General features: G+C 32.7%; 2 protein-coding genes across 2 annotated transcripts; both read right to left on the reverse strand.

The window, feature by feature from the left end:
• Positions 1-265: 265 nt before the first annotated feature.
• LOC120067254 (F-box protein At5g07670-like) lies at positions 266-3,736 on the reverse strand. Its single transcript, XM_039018783.1, has 2 exons — positions 2,407-3,736; positions 266-880 (listed from the first exon to the last, which is right to left on the reverse strand). Exons 1-2 carry the CDS (start codon positions 3,474-3,476, stop codon positions 622-624), a joined length of 1,329 nt encoding a protein of 442 aa, XP_038874711.1. The 5' UTR covers positions 3,477-3,736; the 3' UTR covers positions 266-621.
• Positions 3,737-4,593: 857 nt separating this feature from the next.
• Positions 4,594-7,651, reverse strand: LOC120071667 (F-box protein At5g51380-like). The gene is made up of 2 exons (XM_039024045.1): positions 6,097-7,651; positions 4,594-5,309 (listed from the first exon to the last, which is right to left on the reverse strand). The coding sequence occupies exons 1-2, from the start codon at positions 7,353-7,355 to the stop codon at positions 4,988-4,990; spliced, it is 1,581 nt and encodes a 526-aa protein (XP_038879973.1). The 5' UTR covers positions 7,356-7,651; the 3' UTR covers positions 4,594-4,987.
• Between the last annotated feature and the right edge of the window lie 5,267 nt (positions 7,652-12,918).

Below are 12,918 nucleotides of genomic sequence, written 5' to 3' on the forward strand. Positions count from 1 at the left end.
ATCATTTTAGATATGCTTTGGTTGTATTGATGCACAGTTCTTTTAAAGTAATTCTAAACTCATGTAACAAGATGTACCCAGACCAGACCACCTACATTGGATAGTAGGTAGCAACACAATGAGGTTCATAGTTAATTGTGCAAATCATAGTCTAGAATAAGCAAAACTTCTTTAGTTACTCTTAGCAATTGCTGCATCATAGAACAATTTCCAAGAAATAAAACAAAATGTCAAAGTTTATCTAACACCTACGTAGACCAAGGTCTCTTTTCAAAGGATCGATCATTGAATTTGTGCATTTCCTACTAAAAGAACAATTCTTTACAATTCAACTATTCCCAAGTACAATAATTAGCATATAGCATTGCTAAATCACATAATAATGTAGCTAAACTAAACTACTATTCTCTAGGAAAATTAAAGTTCTAGCAAATAGGTGAACTGGGTCAGGTTAGTTTCTAAGTGATACTGGAAACTAAAATGTGCTTTCTTTTATTGAACATCTACTCTAACCACCTAGCTTCATTATAAACCACTACGCTAAGTATGTTTGAGCTAACAATCGACAGTTGCAACATGGAGATTCTAAGCACACCATGCAGCAGTTCATTCCCGTGTTTGTTAGAAAAACCTCCCACCTTTCTTTCCCATACAAGTCCCGACCAGACTCGATGAGAGAAGCGATTTGGTATCTGGCCTCCATTTCAAATTCTTAAGGACGGAGAAGACTTCAGAAAGAGCAGGAGAGATGCAGCTATCTTTTATATTCTTACATGATACTACTTCGAGGCTTTGAAGCTCCTTCCACTGAAGAACTACTGACTCTAACCCTTCAGTCGTTAACAACGAACATCCTTCAAGGAAAAGCAACTTCACCCTCCTGTGCAAAGAGAATATAATCACAAATCAGGTACTAATCAGATAGCTTTAGTCAAAATGCTCGAGTCCAATTGAACTACCAGAGTCATCATTCATCAGGATATATTTACTTCAAGAAATTTTTAGCACATTCTTGGCATGTTCAACTTTAAGGGTTGTAAATGTGGTCTGATGGGACAAAAGCCACTTTCCAGTTTAATGAAAGAGAAGCCACTCGAGTGGCCAACCAAAACTAGGTCCACCAGGTAATAATTCCCTCCTTGTGGGCATCCGACAATAGGGCTTTGTGTAACTATGATATTAGTTTGATTTTGTTAGATTGGAGTCCCTTTTTTAGTTTGCTAGAGTTTGCCTTTTATTTTGTTGGACTAGTTTTTTTTGCATGCCCGTATACGTTCTTTCATTTCTATCAATGAAAGCTCGATTTCTTACCAAAATAATAATAATAATAATGGATGTTGTCCATTTGCTGAAAACAAATATTTCTGCACAAAACATAAATTTTACTCCCGTGCTGTAACACTTTACCGTGTGTTGGCCTAGTAGTAAATCAATGGCATGAGTTTGGTAAAGGACTAAGAGGGAATGGGTTCAATTCATAGCGGCTATCAACCTCAGATTTAATGTCTTACGAGTTTCCTTGACACCCAAATGTTGTAGAGCCAAGTAGGTTATCCCATGAGATTAGTCGAAGTGAGTGCATACTAGCCCGGACACTCAAAGATATTAAAAAAACACTTTACCATGTTCGTTTGGTGCATGAGATTGTCAGAAATGATGGATAGCCAAGGTCTAAAAGGTTAAGAGGTCATCCAAATTCAGAACCCAGACTATATGTCCATGAAAAAAATTCTATTTCTACTCCCTGGTTACATTTTGGTGACCTCTAAAACGAACAAAAAAGAATATTATTCTCTTCTTATGGACCCAAGAGTTCAGAACTTGACAGAAAAAACACCATGATAAATGAACGACAAAAGAAAGTAGCCATACATTGGAATGAGATAGTCACATAACAACACCCATTCAACAACAAAATTATTGCTCATCATAGTTCATGAAATCTTATGTGATCAGTCTTAGAACCATCTATCTGTAAGAGGCTCCTATGTCCCCTCAAAGCATATCAATTATTGAACTCTCAAATGATTTGGTGCTCTGCTCATTCAGGAATGCACTGAAAATGGCCAAGATGGGCTATGAAAGTATTTAAACTTCAACCAAAGAAACACAAAATAAAATGATAACAAGAAAGCATATCAAGAACAGTACAAAATTAACAGAGCAACAGCTAGCAACCTCTTCTTAGCATGCATCATACACCAATAACAAACAGTTGTACAACCTAGAACAGATGTTGTTCAAGTAAGGTCAGTACACCAATAACAAAATTAAAGGTTCCTATTAGCCTTTCACATCAATTGTACAATGAATGTCATCCCACAATGCAACATCTACTATTTACTTAAATTGGTTAACAGTATTTACAGTTAAACTAAATGCTCAGGGACATAAAGGATCCCTTACCAGCAGTTATTTGCAAAGCTGAAGATGCCATCATCCAGTCCCCAGCAGTCCCGGATCAAAATCTCCCTTGCGGCCCCACATGTCATAAATAAAGCCCTTACACTTACTTTATCCCGCAATTGAGAATTCTGCAAATGCAGCCGTTCAAGAGCGGGACAGGAGCTCAAATATTCATCAGGACCAGGATTTGCATCAATCCTCTTACATGACATTATCTTCAAAGTCTTCAAATTGTCACAATATGAAAGCCCAGCCAGCCAGCCATCATCCATCCTATGATCACAAAGTGTCAATTCCTCCAACATTTGGCAGCACTGTCCAATGGCTTTAATCCCATCAAAACTCCCTTCACACCCACTAAGCTCAAGCTTCACCAATCTTCTACAACCTCGAGCTACAATAGTCAGCCCAATATCTGTCACCAATGAAGTAAAGAACCCATCAACATTCCCAACTAACTTCAGTATTTGAAGATTCTCAAAAGCAGCAATTCCTTGGAGAATGCAGTCACTGCACTTATGCAGTTCAAGTTCTTGTAAAAGCTCACATTCCTTAGCCACATTCAATAACCCCAATTCACTACCACCAACAAGACCCAATTTCCGCAAATTTGGGCAACCACTAGCCAAAACCTTCAACCCTCTATCAATCAACACACTCTCCAGTACAATCTTCTCACCAACATTCGAACAGAGCAAAAACCAAGGATCAATATGCATCGAAAAAACCCCATGACTCAACAAAATACTCGAATTCCTAGACGAAACCCAACACCCAGAAACCAAATCCACTTGATTAAGATTAGGAAACCTTAAAACCAACCTACCCGAAAGAAGAAAGTCGAAATCCGTAACCCTGAGAGACCGTACAAGACGACCCTGTAAGTGAAGCCAACGCTTGCAAACAAGGAAGTTGGAGTTTCGTTGGCAATCAGGCAATTTGGAGAGAACACGAAGAAGAAGCTCGTCTGAAAGCAACAAAGTGAAGTCAATCAAATTAGAAACTGGGGATTTGGGTTTAGAATCAGGGGAAGAAATGGGAGAATCGCTGGACAAAGAATGGAGTCGCATTGAGACAATGACATGCTCAAGGAAGTCTCCTGTTTCTTGAACCAGACCTCCAATATTCCTTCTTCTTCTTGTTGTTGTTGAAGCTAGGGTTTGGTTGTGGCGAAGAATTGAAGAAAGGGAAGAGGATAAAGAAGCAAGAACTTGATTTCTCAGCCTCAAAATGACGGTGGAACAGAACAAGCAGTAATTTTCAGGAATAAAAAAGACATCTTTCTCTATGGGTTTTGGAATTGGATTGTGACATTTTTGGAAATACAAATTTAGGGATTATATTATTAACCAAAATGATAAGATTGAATGATGCCTTTCTTTTGGTGGAAGGGAAAAAATTGGGGTTATAACTTGGAACTAGAAGTGGGTTTAGGGTTTTTTTTTTTTTTTTAATCTAAATTTGATTTGGTTAAAATTGAATTAGTTAAAAAATGATTGGCATCATCATAATTGAATGTACCATATTTGTTATCACAACTGATCAAATCCACTTAAATCACTGAGTTGATATGAATGAACATTTATAGTTCAACAACTTTTGGGTGAGAAATTAACTTTTTAAATATTAAAAAGAGAATTTTTAAATAATATATTAAATCCATTTTATAATTATGAAAATCACAAGAATAAATAATCAGCCATAATATTTTGTATGTCTTTGTCATTTGTCATATTTAAAGTTAGGAGGCTTATAGTATATCGTAAATAATTTAATATGAATACGTTTTTGTTTTGCTTACTAAAAAATTTTCTTTAGACAATTTCACGAGCATTACAAGTGTTCATTTTACTAGTAAATATAGACGAAAGAAATTGCATAAATTTGAGAATGTATTGTTTTATTTATACATTTATAACTTGAATATACCATTAGTACTTTCCCTGCCTTAACTTTCGGGTAGTGAATCTAAAATAAATGAGTATAAAGAAAGAATTTATTAACAGAAAATAACTTGAGTCATTTTTTCCTTTCTAAAAAAATTAGTATTGTACTGAATGTTGAATTCAAAATACAACATGAAAACAGTCAATTTAAACGTACCTCAAGGCATCAATTATCATTCCGACAATCAATGATTCGATCCCTCAAAGTTTGATGAAAGCATTTATGATCAAAATATAACATTCAGAAACTGTAGTAATCTACAGCGATGCCAGTATTTCTATTAAGCTTAACAATGGAGGAAATGATGGTATTCCTTTACAAAGTGTCCACTTGTACTAAGAATAGCAATTACTTAACCAAACTATACTAGTACAATTCTAATATACACTATTTCCAAGGAGTAGATAACTAAACTTGCTCAATACACATATCAATTTCCAATTAAAATGAGCAAATTCACCAACGCTGAGGTTGATATTCTGCACTAACATCCCTGGCATCTTAATCTTCCCTCTGCAAAGCATAAAGATGAAAATCTAGTTATATGTTGTCAACATGTCAACATCTAGTTATCGACGATCAAGAAGACGATTACAGTACGACAATGTCTTCAGAGCAATTCGTTCGAGGGTTTTCATGTCTGTCGTGCACTTGTGTGGTCATAAACACCGGGTAGAACTTTTATGTCCCATGTCTTTTTGAAAAATCTACCACCCTTCTTTCCCATGTGAGTGCCAATGAGGCTTGAAGGGAGCAGAGATTTGGAATCTGGCCTCCATTTCAAATCCTTGAATGTTGAAAACAAGGAAGAAAGTGCAGGAGAAATGCTGCTCTCTTTTATGTTTTTACACGATACGACTCGAAGACTTTGAAGCTCGTTCCATTGAAGAATTACAGACTCTAAACCCTCTGTTGTTAGCAGTGAACATCCTTCGAGAGAAAGGAACTTCACCCTCCTGTTAGAAAAGTAACCACAAATTAGACACAGATTGAAACAGGATGAACAGATCTTAATTTCTTCAAGTTCGAGTGGGTCAAGTTTTACTTTAATACCGGAACTTTAACCATTGATCTATACAAATGGATCCCTAAGAACAAGGACCGACCTAGAAAGAACCCAACCACGAAAAAATTATTCAAAAGAATTCAATAATCTGTATGTTCTTAATAAGTAATAACCATTTTATATTATATAAATTCGAAAAAAATTTCTCTCTACATCTAATGCCTAATGGTAAAAAACTGCTGGACACGTTGTGACGACCTCACCAAGACTGTAAGTGGTTCTGCAAAAATTCAGGAACCTAGACCAGCAAAAATCTGACACCGTTCTACTTCTAAAAGCCAAAAGGATTAAATAGTTAGCCATGGAGATTTTGATTGTCACATTCCAATCAAAAACCACATGTTTTATGCAAAAGTAAATTTCTTGTGTCTCTAACATTTTTTTTTCCTTTTTTATATTGTAGACTTTGTCCTTTCAATTATCTTCCCAAGCCTAGACCGTAACGACTTCTACAGCCTCCATTGAAGCCTATATCTATTAGTGCACTCAATGTGATGGCCCTTGCGTTGTATTAAAATAATCTACACAGGGTAAGAAATTATCTGGAAATAATATAAACCACCAAAGAGAACTCTGCTTAGCATATCAGTAATTTGAACAGTGAACTCCATTTAAAGCCACAGAATCTTTGGAATAGTTAAGTAAGTTATGATAGTTAAAAAGGAGAAATTATTTACCAGCAGTGACTTGCAAAGCTAAATATGCCATCAACCAATCCCCAGCAATCACTGATGAAGATCTCCCTCGCAGCCCCACAAGTAATAAACAATGCTCTAGCACTCTTTCTATCTCGTAGTTGACAATTCTGCAAATGTAACCGCTCAAGAGCAGGACAGGGACTCAAATATTCATCGGGTCCAGGATTCGGATCAATCTTTCTACATGACATGATTCTCAGAGTCTTTAAATTCTCACAAAACGAAAGCCCGGCCAACCATCCATTGTCCATCCTATGATCACAGAGTGTGAGTTCCTCTAACATTTGACAACACTGTCCGATAGCCTTAATGCCATCAAAACTTCCCTCACAACCATTAAGCTCAAGCTTCACCAATCTTTTACAACCTTGAGCTAATATAGTCAACCCAATATCAGTAACCACTGAGCTATAAAGACCATCAACATTTCCAACTAACTTCAGTATTTGCAAATTCTCACAAGCTGCAATTCCTCTCAACAGATTATCATTACACTTGTGCAATTCAAGTTCTTGCAAAGTAACACATTCCTCAGCCACACTCAATAATCCCAACTCACTCCCACCAATAAATGCTAATTTGCGCAAATTTGGACATCCACTAGCCAATGTCTTCAACCCTCTATCAATCACCATATTATCAAGTATAATTTCCTCACCAACACCGGGAATAGGCAAAAACCAGGAATCAACATGCATTGAAAAAATCCTATTACTCAACAAGATACCAGAATTTCTAGAAGACATCAACGACCCAGATACCAAATCCACACGGTTAAGATTAGGAAACCTCGAAATCAACCTACCCGATAAGAGAAAGTTCAAATCCATGACTCCGAGCGACCGTACAAGACGGCCCTGTAGATTCAGCCACCGTTTGCAGACGAGGAATGTGGAGTTCCGCTGAGAATCCGGTAGCTTCGAGAGGATCCTGAGAAGAAGCTCATCGGAGAGAAGCAGCGTACGATCGATTTTGCAGAAATTAGCGAGCAGGGGTTTGGTCTTGGAGTTGGGGGTAGGAATGTGAGAGTCTTTAGACAAGGATTGAAGTTGCATAGCAACAATAACATGTTCAAGCGACTTGGTATTCTTCAGCCACACATCAGACCAACGCGGTGTCCTCTTCTTCTTCACCGGCGAGCTAGGGTTGGTTTGAGGGCTTGGAACAGAGGAAATGGAGCTTCTTCGTCTTTCAGCTTCAAACAACACCGACTGAGGTCGTTGATTTGCATATCCCATGGTGGTATTACTCTCTTTTCTTTGACGTTATGTTCTTCAAGGTTTAGTCGTGTTCTACCGCATGGATTCACCAATCAGAGCTCGAAATCTGCAGGATTTGAGTTGATGAATTGATTAGACCCTTCACATTCTCATTACAGAACGGATTTTTGGGGTGTTTTGCTTCGAACTTTCTTCTTCTTCACTCTAATTTGAATCGCTCTCTCTTTCACTCTGAGCTTTTTGGTTGTCTCTGTAGCCAACGGGCAAAGGGAGTTTGTAGGGTCCTCCAATTCCAATTTTTGAACATTTTTCTTTATCATTTAAAGTTTGCTTCTTTTTGTTCTTATTTTCCATTTTTGTATTATTTTTTTTTTCCTATTTTACCTTTGGGATTGCGTTGGTAATATCTTACCATTTTAAACACTTCTAATTTATCTATGCTAAGTTGGATTGGATTATTTTTTAGGTATGTACATACATCACTTTTGATTATTTTACCTAAGTAAATGAAAATCAATGGGACGAAATTAATTGAAATGAAATATTATCTTCTCATTTTATTTTCAAAATTTCGTCTAGAATTAAGATCGAAAAAATATGGAGTGTGTTTACTTTTATATCTGTATGTGTTTTCTTTACTTTTTTCTAATTCAACAGCATACGAAATAAAATTATTCAAATTTTTTACTTTTTACAGAGTTTTATGTCTTAATCGGTTGATGTTAGCATATAAGATATTTTCTTAAAAGATCATGTGGCAAAATACAAAAGAGGGGAGACTTAATTAGTCTCTATGATAAATGGTTTCTTTTCAAATATTAAAACAAGCATTGGAGAGTTTATTGGTCTTTTTTATATTATTATTTTTGTACTTGGTCTACTATTAATGTTCGATTTAGATTTTTTTCAAAATATCACAATAAATTATGTGATTTTTTTAGTACAAAAAATGAGAGAAACAAAAGCAACAACTTCAAACACCCACTAAAGGTGGTAACAGAGTCGGGGTGGGGTGGGGATGGGGGGCATCCATGTTCCCGTGGCGATTTTTAATCATGTCCCCACCTCATTCCCTATTTTGGGGAGGTGGGGTCGGGGTTAGGGTCGAGTAATCCCCATTCGGGGATTCGGGTCCTCGCAGAGAAAAATCTCTGTTTTTATTTTGTTATTTTATTATTTTTATTATTTAAAATTAACTAAATTTAATATTTATATTGAAATGGTAAACTATATAGTTATTTAAATTAAACATGGCATGTTTTCTATTATAAATTAATAAAAATTAAATTTATTATATTAAATTTTTTAAATTAAAAAAGAAAAAAATAACTGAAAACATACTGTTTCAGTAATATATTATTATTTTTATTGTTGTTGTTATATATATAATATATATTAACAATTAAAAAAATTAGGGGACAGGATCGGGTTTGGGTTCGGGGACCCAACTTAAATCCCCAGTTTAACCTTCGTCTCCGGTCAAACCGAAGATTCATTGCTCAATCGAGTCGGGGACCCGCAAGAACCCGATCCACGGGAAATTTTGTCATCCCTAATACCTACCAATATGGGTGTTTCTCAATCTAAACGACAATGGTATTCGCCATCTCACATAATTAGATAAGTTGTTTGCAACTATATTCCAACTTCTATTCTTAAATGTAGAGAATGATATGAACAAAAGTTTGTAATAGAATATTTTTCAAAACAAAAAAGGAGAGGTAAAGTTCTTAATATGAAAAACTGGATCATGACACGTGGAGCATTACAAATGGAGAGCTTATAACAAAATTTACAGAGAGGAGAAAGGAAATAACTATATAATAAAGGCCGAAGAAAATACATTTTATCACTTCTAGGCAATCTAATACAAGTTGTCGTTGATGATAAGTTCCAATTTTATCAACAAATTGGGAGAAGTTTGTTGTTAAATTGGTCTCTTTCCTTTAAAAGTTTCCAAAGGGTCAATGTGTTTCAACTTATAGCGAGTGAAAACCTACCTCGAACATTGTCGTAATTCCAACTAGAAGAGCAACTGCTTCGTTAAGTTTCATCAATTCAAACAATATTTAAACATATTACACTACATTTTACCATCTAAGTTTTGACTATCCTATTAAATTTGGCAACATCTGAACATAGGAATGCGATGAATTAAGTTTAAAGAGTCGCCACATATTCGTGATGTGTGAAAATAAATGGATATTTGAATTAAGTAATAAGAAATTGAGTAAAAAGAGATGAGTTTAGGTCAATACACTTCATTGGCGGGTTTATGATTTGTAAAAATAGGTTTATAGATAAAGATATGGATTTTATAAGTATTGATTTATGTAACTTTTTTGGACACAAATTGGGGTGAAAAGATTTAAACCACATACCTATTTATCATTAATACATGTAAATGCCAATTGAACTAAGTTGATTTGACTTGATTTAAGTAACTTGAATATTAAGTATGAGATAAACAAATTTGTAGTTTGAGATTTACAAATTATTTCAAATATAATAATAATGATAATAATAGTAATAAATTTGCATAAGTGGATCAATTAAGAAGTTTTACTTTAAAAATGGGTAAAGAAAGAATGTGAAACCCCAAAACTAGACAAAGAGAAGTACCTAACATGAAATTAGACCACGAAGTTGGGGTGTTTTAGGGTTGTTTTTAACATTATTTTTCTCATGCATTTTTTTATATATCTATATATACATTTTTTAAACTAGAAAACATTTCATTCTCTCTTATTTTTAAGATAAAATTGAGGTCTCAATTTTATGAAAATGTCAATGAAAATATCGATAAAACGTTGATGCCACTCAATATATATTTCTAGAAAAACATAAAATAAACATATTATGCTTATAATTAAGTAAAAATGATTTTTTTTAAAAAAATATTTATTTTAAATGATAAAACTACTAGAAATGTTTACAAATAATAGCAAAATATCATAGACTATTATCTGTATCTATCTATCACATATAGATTGTGAAATTTTGCTATATTTGTAAATATTTTTGTCCATTTTTCTATATTTAAAAACCGCCCTTTTTTAGTACAACAATTATAAAGTGAATGATTGATCCTCTAACCTTTAGGGACGATGGTCATACCAATACCACTTAATCAAGTCCACTTTAGCAATTAAGTTAAAATTATTATTATTTATATTATATTCATATTAATGACATTTTGTTAATTTATTATATGTTTTAGTGATTTTTCTATGATATAATAGGAATGTCAATTCCAATTCAATGTCGATATTCGATTTATTAACATATAAAAATATCTATGAAAGATGTCCATATGTCAACAAAATTTAGTATCACGTTTCTTTCAAATAAAGAAAAAATTATATCACATTGTAAGGTCATATAGTCAACATAAAAAAAGATGATAGTCTAAGGGCTCGTGAAAGTAGGAATGAAAAATTAAATGATAACTAATAAGTAATAAATAAATAAGTAAATATTACTATTTTTTTTATTTATACCTGAGAACCAAAGTTTAGATCTAGATTCAATTATATATAGTTGAAAATGAAGAAAGATAATTTTAAGCAAAATAATGTCTTTTAAGTTTTGGATCTAATTTTATTTGATGATTAGGTTTCAAAATGTTACAGTTTTATTTAAATTTGAGTTTGATTTCAACTTGGTTTCTATATTTCAAAATTTTACGATTTTACCTTTGAGATTTGAGTTTTGATTCAATTTAGTCATATGTTTCAAAATCCACAATTTTAACTTTAATTTTTCCAATAAATACTCACATTTTAAAATGAATTAAAATTTTAAATTTAGTTTGAATAGTAAAACTTAATTAATTAATATTTATTTTAATTTCCTTAAAATTAATTAATTGTCATGAACACTAAAATTGGAAAAGTGAATATTTTGAAAAACTGAGATTCAAAGTGTAAATTTTAAAATTTATTGACCAAATAAAATAAAAATTAAATTTTAAAAGTAAAATTGTAACATTTGAAGCTTAAGACTATATTAAAAGTTAAAATAAAACTCAAAACGATGTGAGTTTAGGTTTTGTTTTGTAATGAGGAGTAAAGTGTCACATTACCGTTAATTAGCCGTTAAATCCAAATATTATTTTCAACCATTTGGGACCCAAAATTTGAAGTCTTGGATCACATCATTGAGAGTGAAAGGGAACAGAAAGTCAAAATAAATTTCCGTTGACAAGTCATCGAATATCAAATAATGAATTGGTTTGTATTTGTAAATATTAGATTTAAGCAAATAGTTTCTAAAAAAAGAATTCTATGACACTTTTTTTTTTTTTTTTTTTAAATCTTTCAAAAGTGAATGAGTTCAAATTGGTGGCCCTAGGAGTGTACATGAATTGGATTGAGGATATTTTTTATCTACATGACTAATAACTAAAATCTCAAAATTCATTTATTAAATTCTAGATATCTCACATCGATGATATTTATTACAAACTTTAAAAAGGACAAACATTATAATAATTTTAAAAAAAGAAATATTAAAAGTTTACAAATTCATTGATCCAAAGTAGTCAAAATTTACATAGAGAAATACGTACGTGTATATATATATATTCATAATATATATATATATATATTATTTTATATGTATGTATAACCAACCGAGACCCAACCCAACTTGACAAAATTAAAAAAGAAAAAATTAACTCAACCCAATCCAACCCAACCCAAGAACAAAACTAACTCAACCCAATCTTACATTTCAAAAACCAAAGACTAAATAATTACCAAACGAGACATAAGTTTTTTATAAATTCAACACTCATGTTCCAAGAAAAAAAATAAAGTTTGCATAATTTAGACCTCGTTTGGTAACCATTTAGTTTTTTTATTTTTTTAGTTTTTGAAAATTAAACCTATAAACACCAATTTCAATTCTAAATTTCTGTTTTTTATTACCTACTTCTACCGATATTTTCAAAAACCAAGCCAAGTATTAAAAACTAAAAAAGTAGTTTTTAAAAACCTTTTTTTCTTTTGGAGTTTGCCTTAGATTCGACTCTTTTACGTAGCATAGATGGAAATCATTGCAAAAATTGAGAGGATATAAGCTTAATTTTCAAAAACAAAAAATGAAAAATCAAATGGTATCAAAGAGGCCTCACTGATTGACTCTTGTTTTTCGAAATAAGATTCAGTTATATATATATATATATATATATAATTATTTTTTTTTTAAAAAAAAAAAAAAAAAAAAAACTAACCAACAGTGAAATGAGGTGCCATAAGCAGAGCAATTTGTACGAGTTTGCATGTAGCTATTTATACTCCATACCAAAATAATCTCCCTCTCTCTCTCCCTCTCTCCCTCCCTCCCTCAAGATATTATTTACAAGTTTAGTCCCTCATCTTACATATTTGTGTCTAACAAGTTCTTATAAGAACAAGTAAAGAAAACAAATTTGAACATTTTTTAAGTTTAAGGACCAATTAGCAAAAACTTAGAAGTTTAGGAACTAAACTTGCAATTTAACTTTGTTTTTTTCATTCCAAACAAAGATAAACCGTAAAAGAAACAACAAGAACAAATAGAAACATTAATCTCAAAG

This window comes from Benincasa hispida, chromosome 1 (genome assembly GCF_009727055.1).
Source record: "Benincasa hispida cultivar B227 chromosome 1, ASM972705v1, whole genome shotgun sequence".
NCBI lineage: Eukaryota > Viridiplantae > Streptophyta > Magnoliopsida > Cucurbitales > Cucurbitaceae > Benincasa > Benincasa hispida.

Bases quoted from the DNA above. Each gene is read 5' to 3' on its own strand.
- LOC120067254 (XM_039018783.1), bottom strand. From the start codon at position 3,476: ATGCGACTCCATTCTTTGTCCAGCGATTCTCCCATTTCTTCCCCTGAT. The intron at 881-2,406 runs GTAAGGGATCCT...CTCTTTGCACAG, and splicing joins AGCTTTGCAAATAACTGCTG to GAGGGTGAAGTTGCTTTTCC.
- LOC120071667 (XM_039024045.1), bottom strand. From the start codon at position 7,355: ATGGGATATGCAAATCAACGACCTCAGTCGGTGTTGTTTGAAGCTGAA. The intron at 5,310-6,096 runs GTAAATAATTTC...CTTTTCTAACAG, and splicing joins AGCTTTGCAAGTCACTGCTG to GAGGGTGAAGTTCCTTTCTC.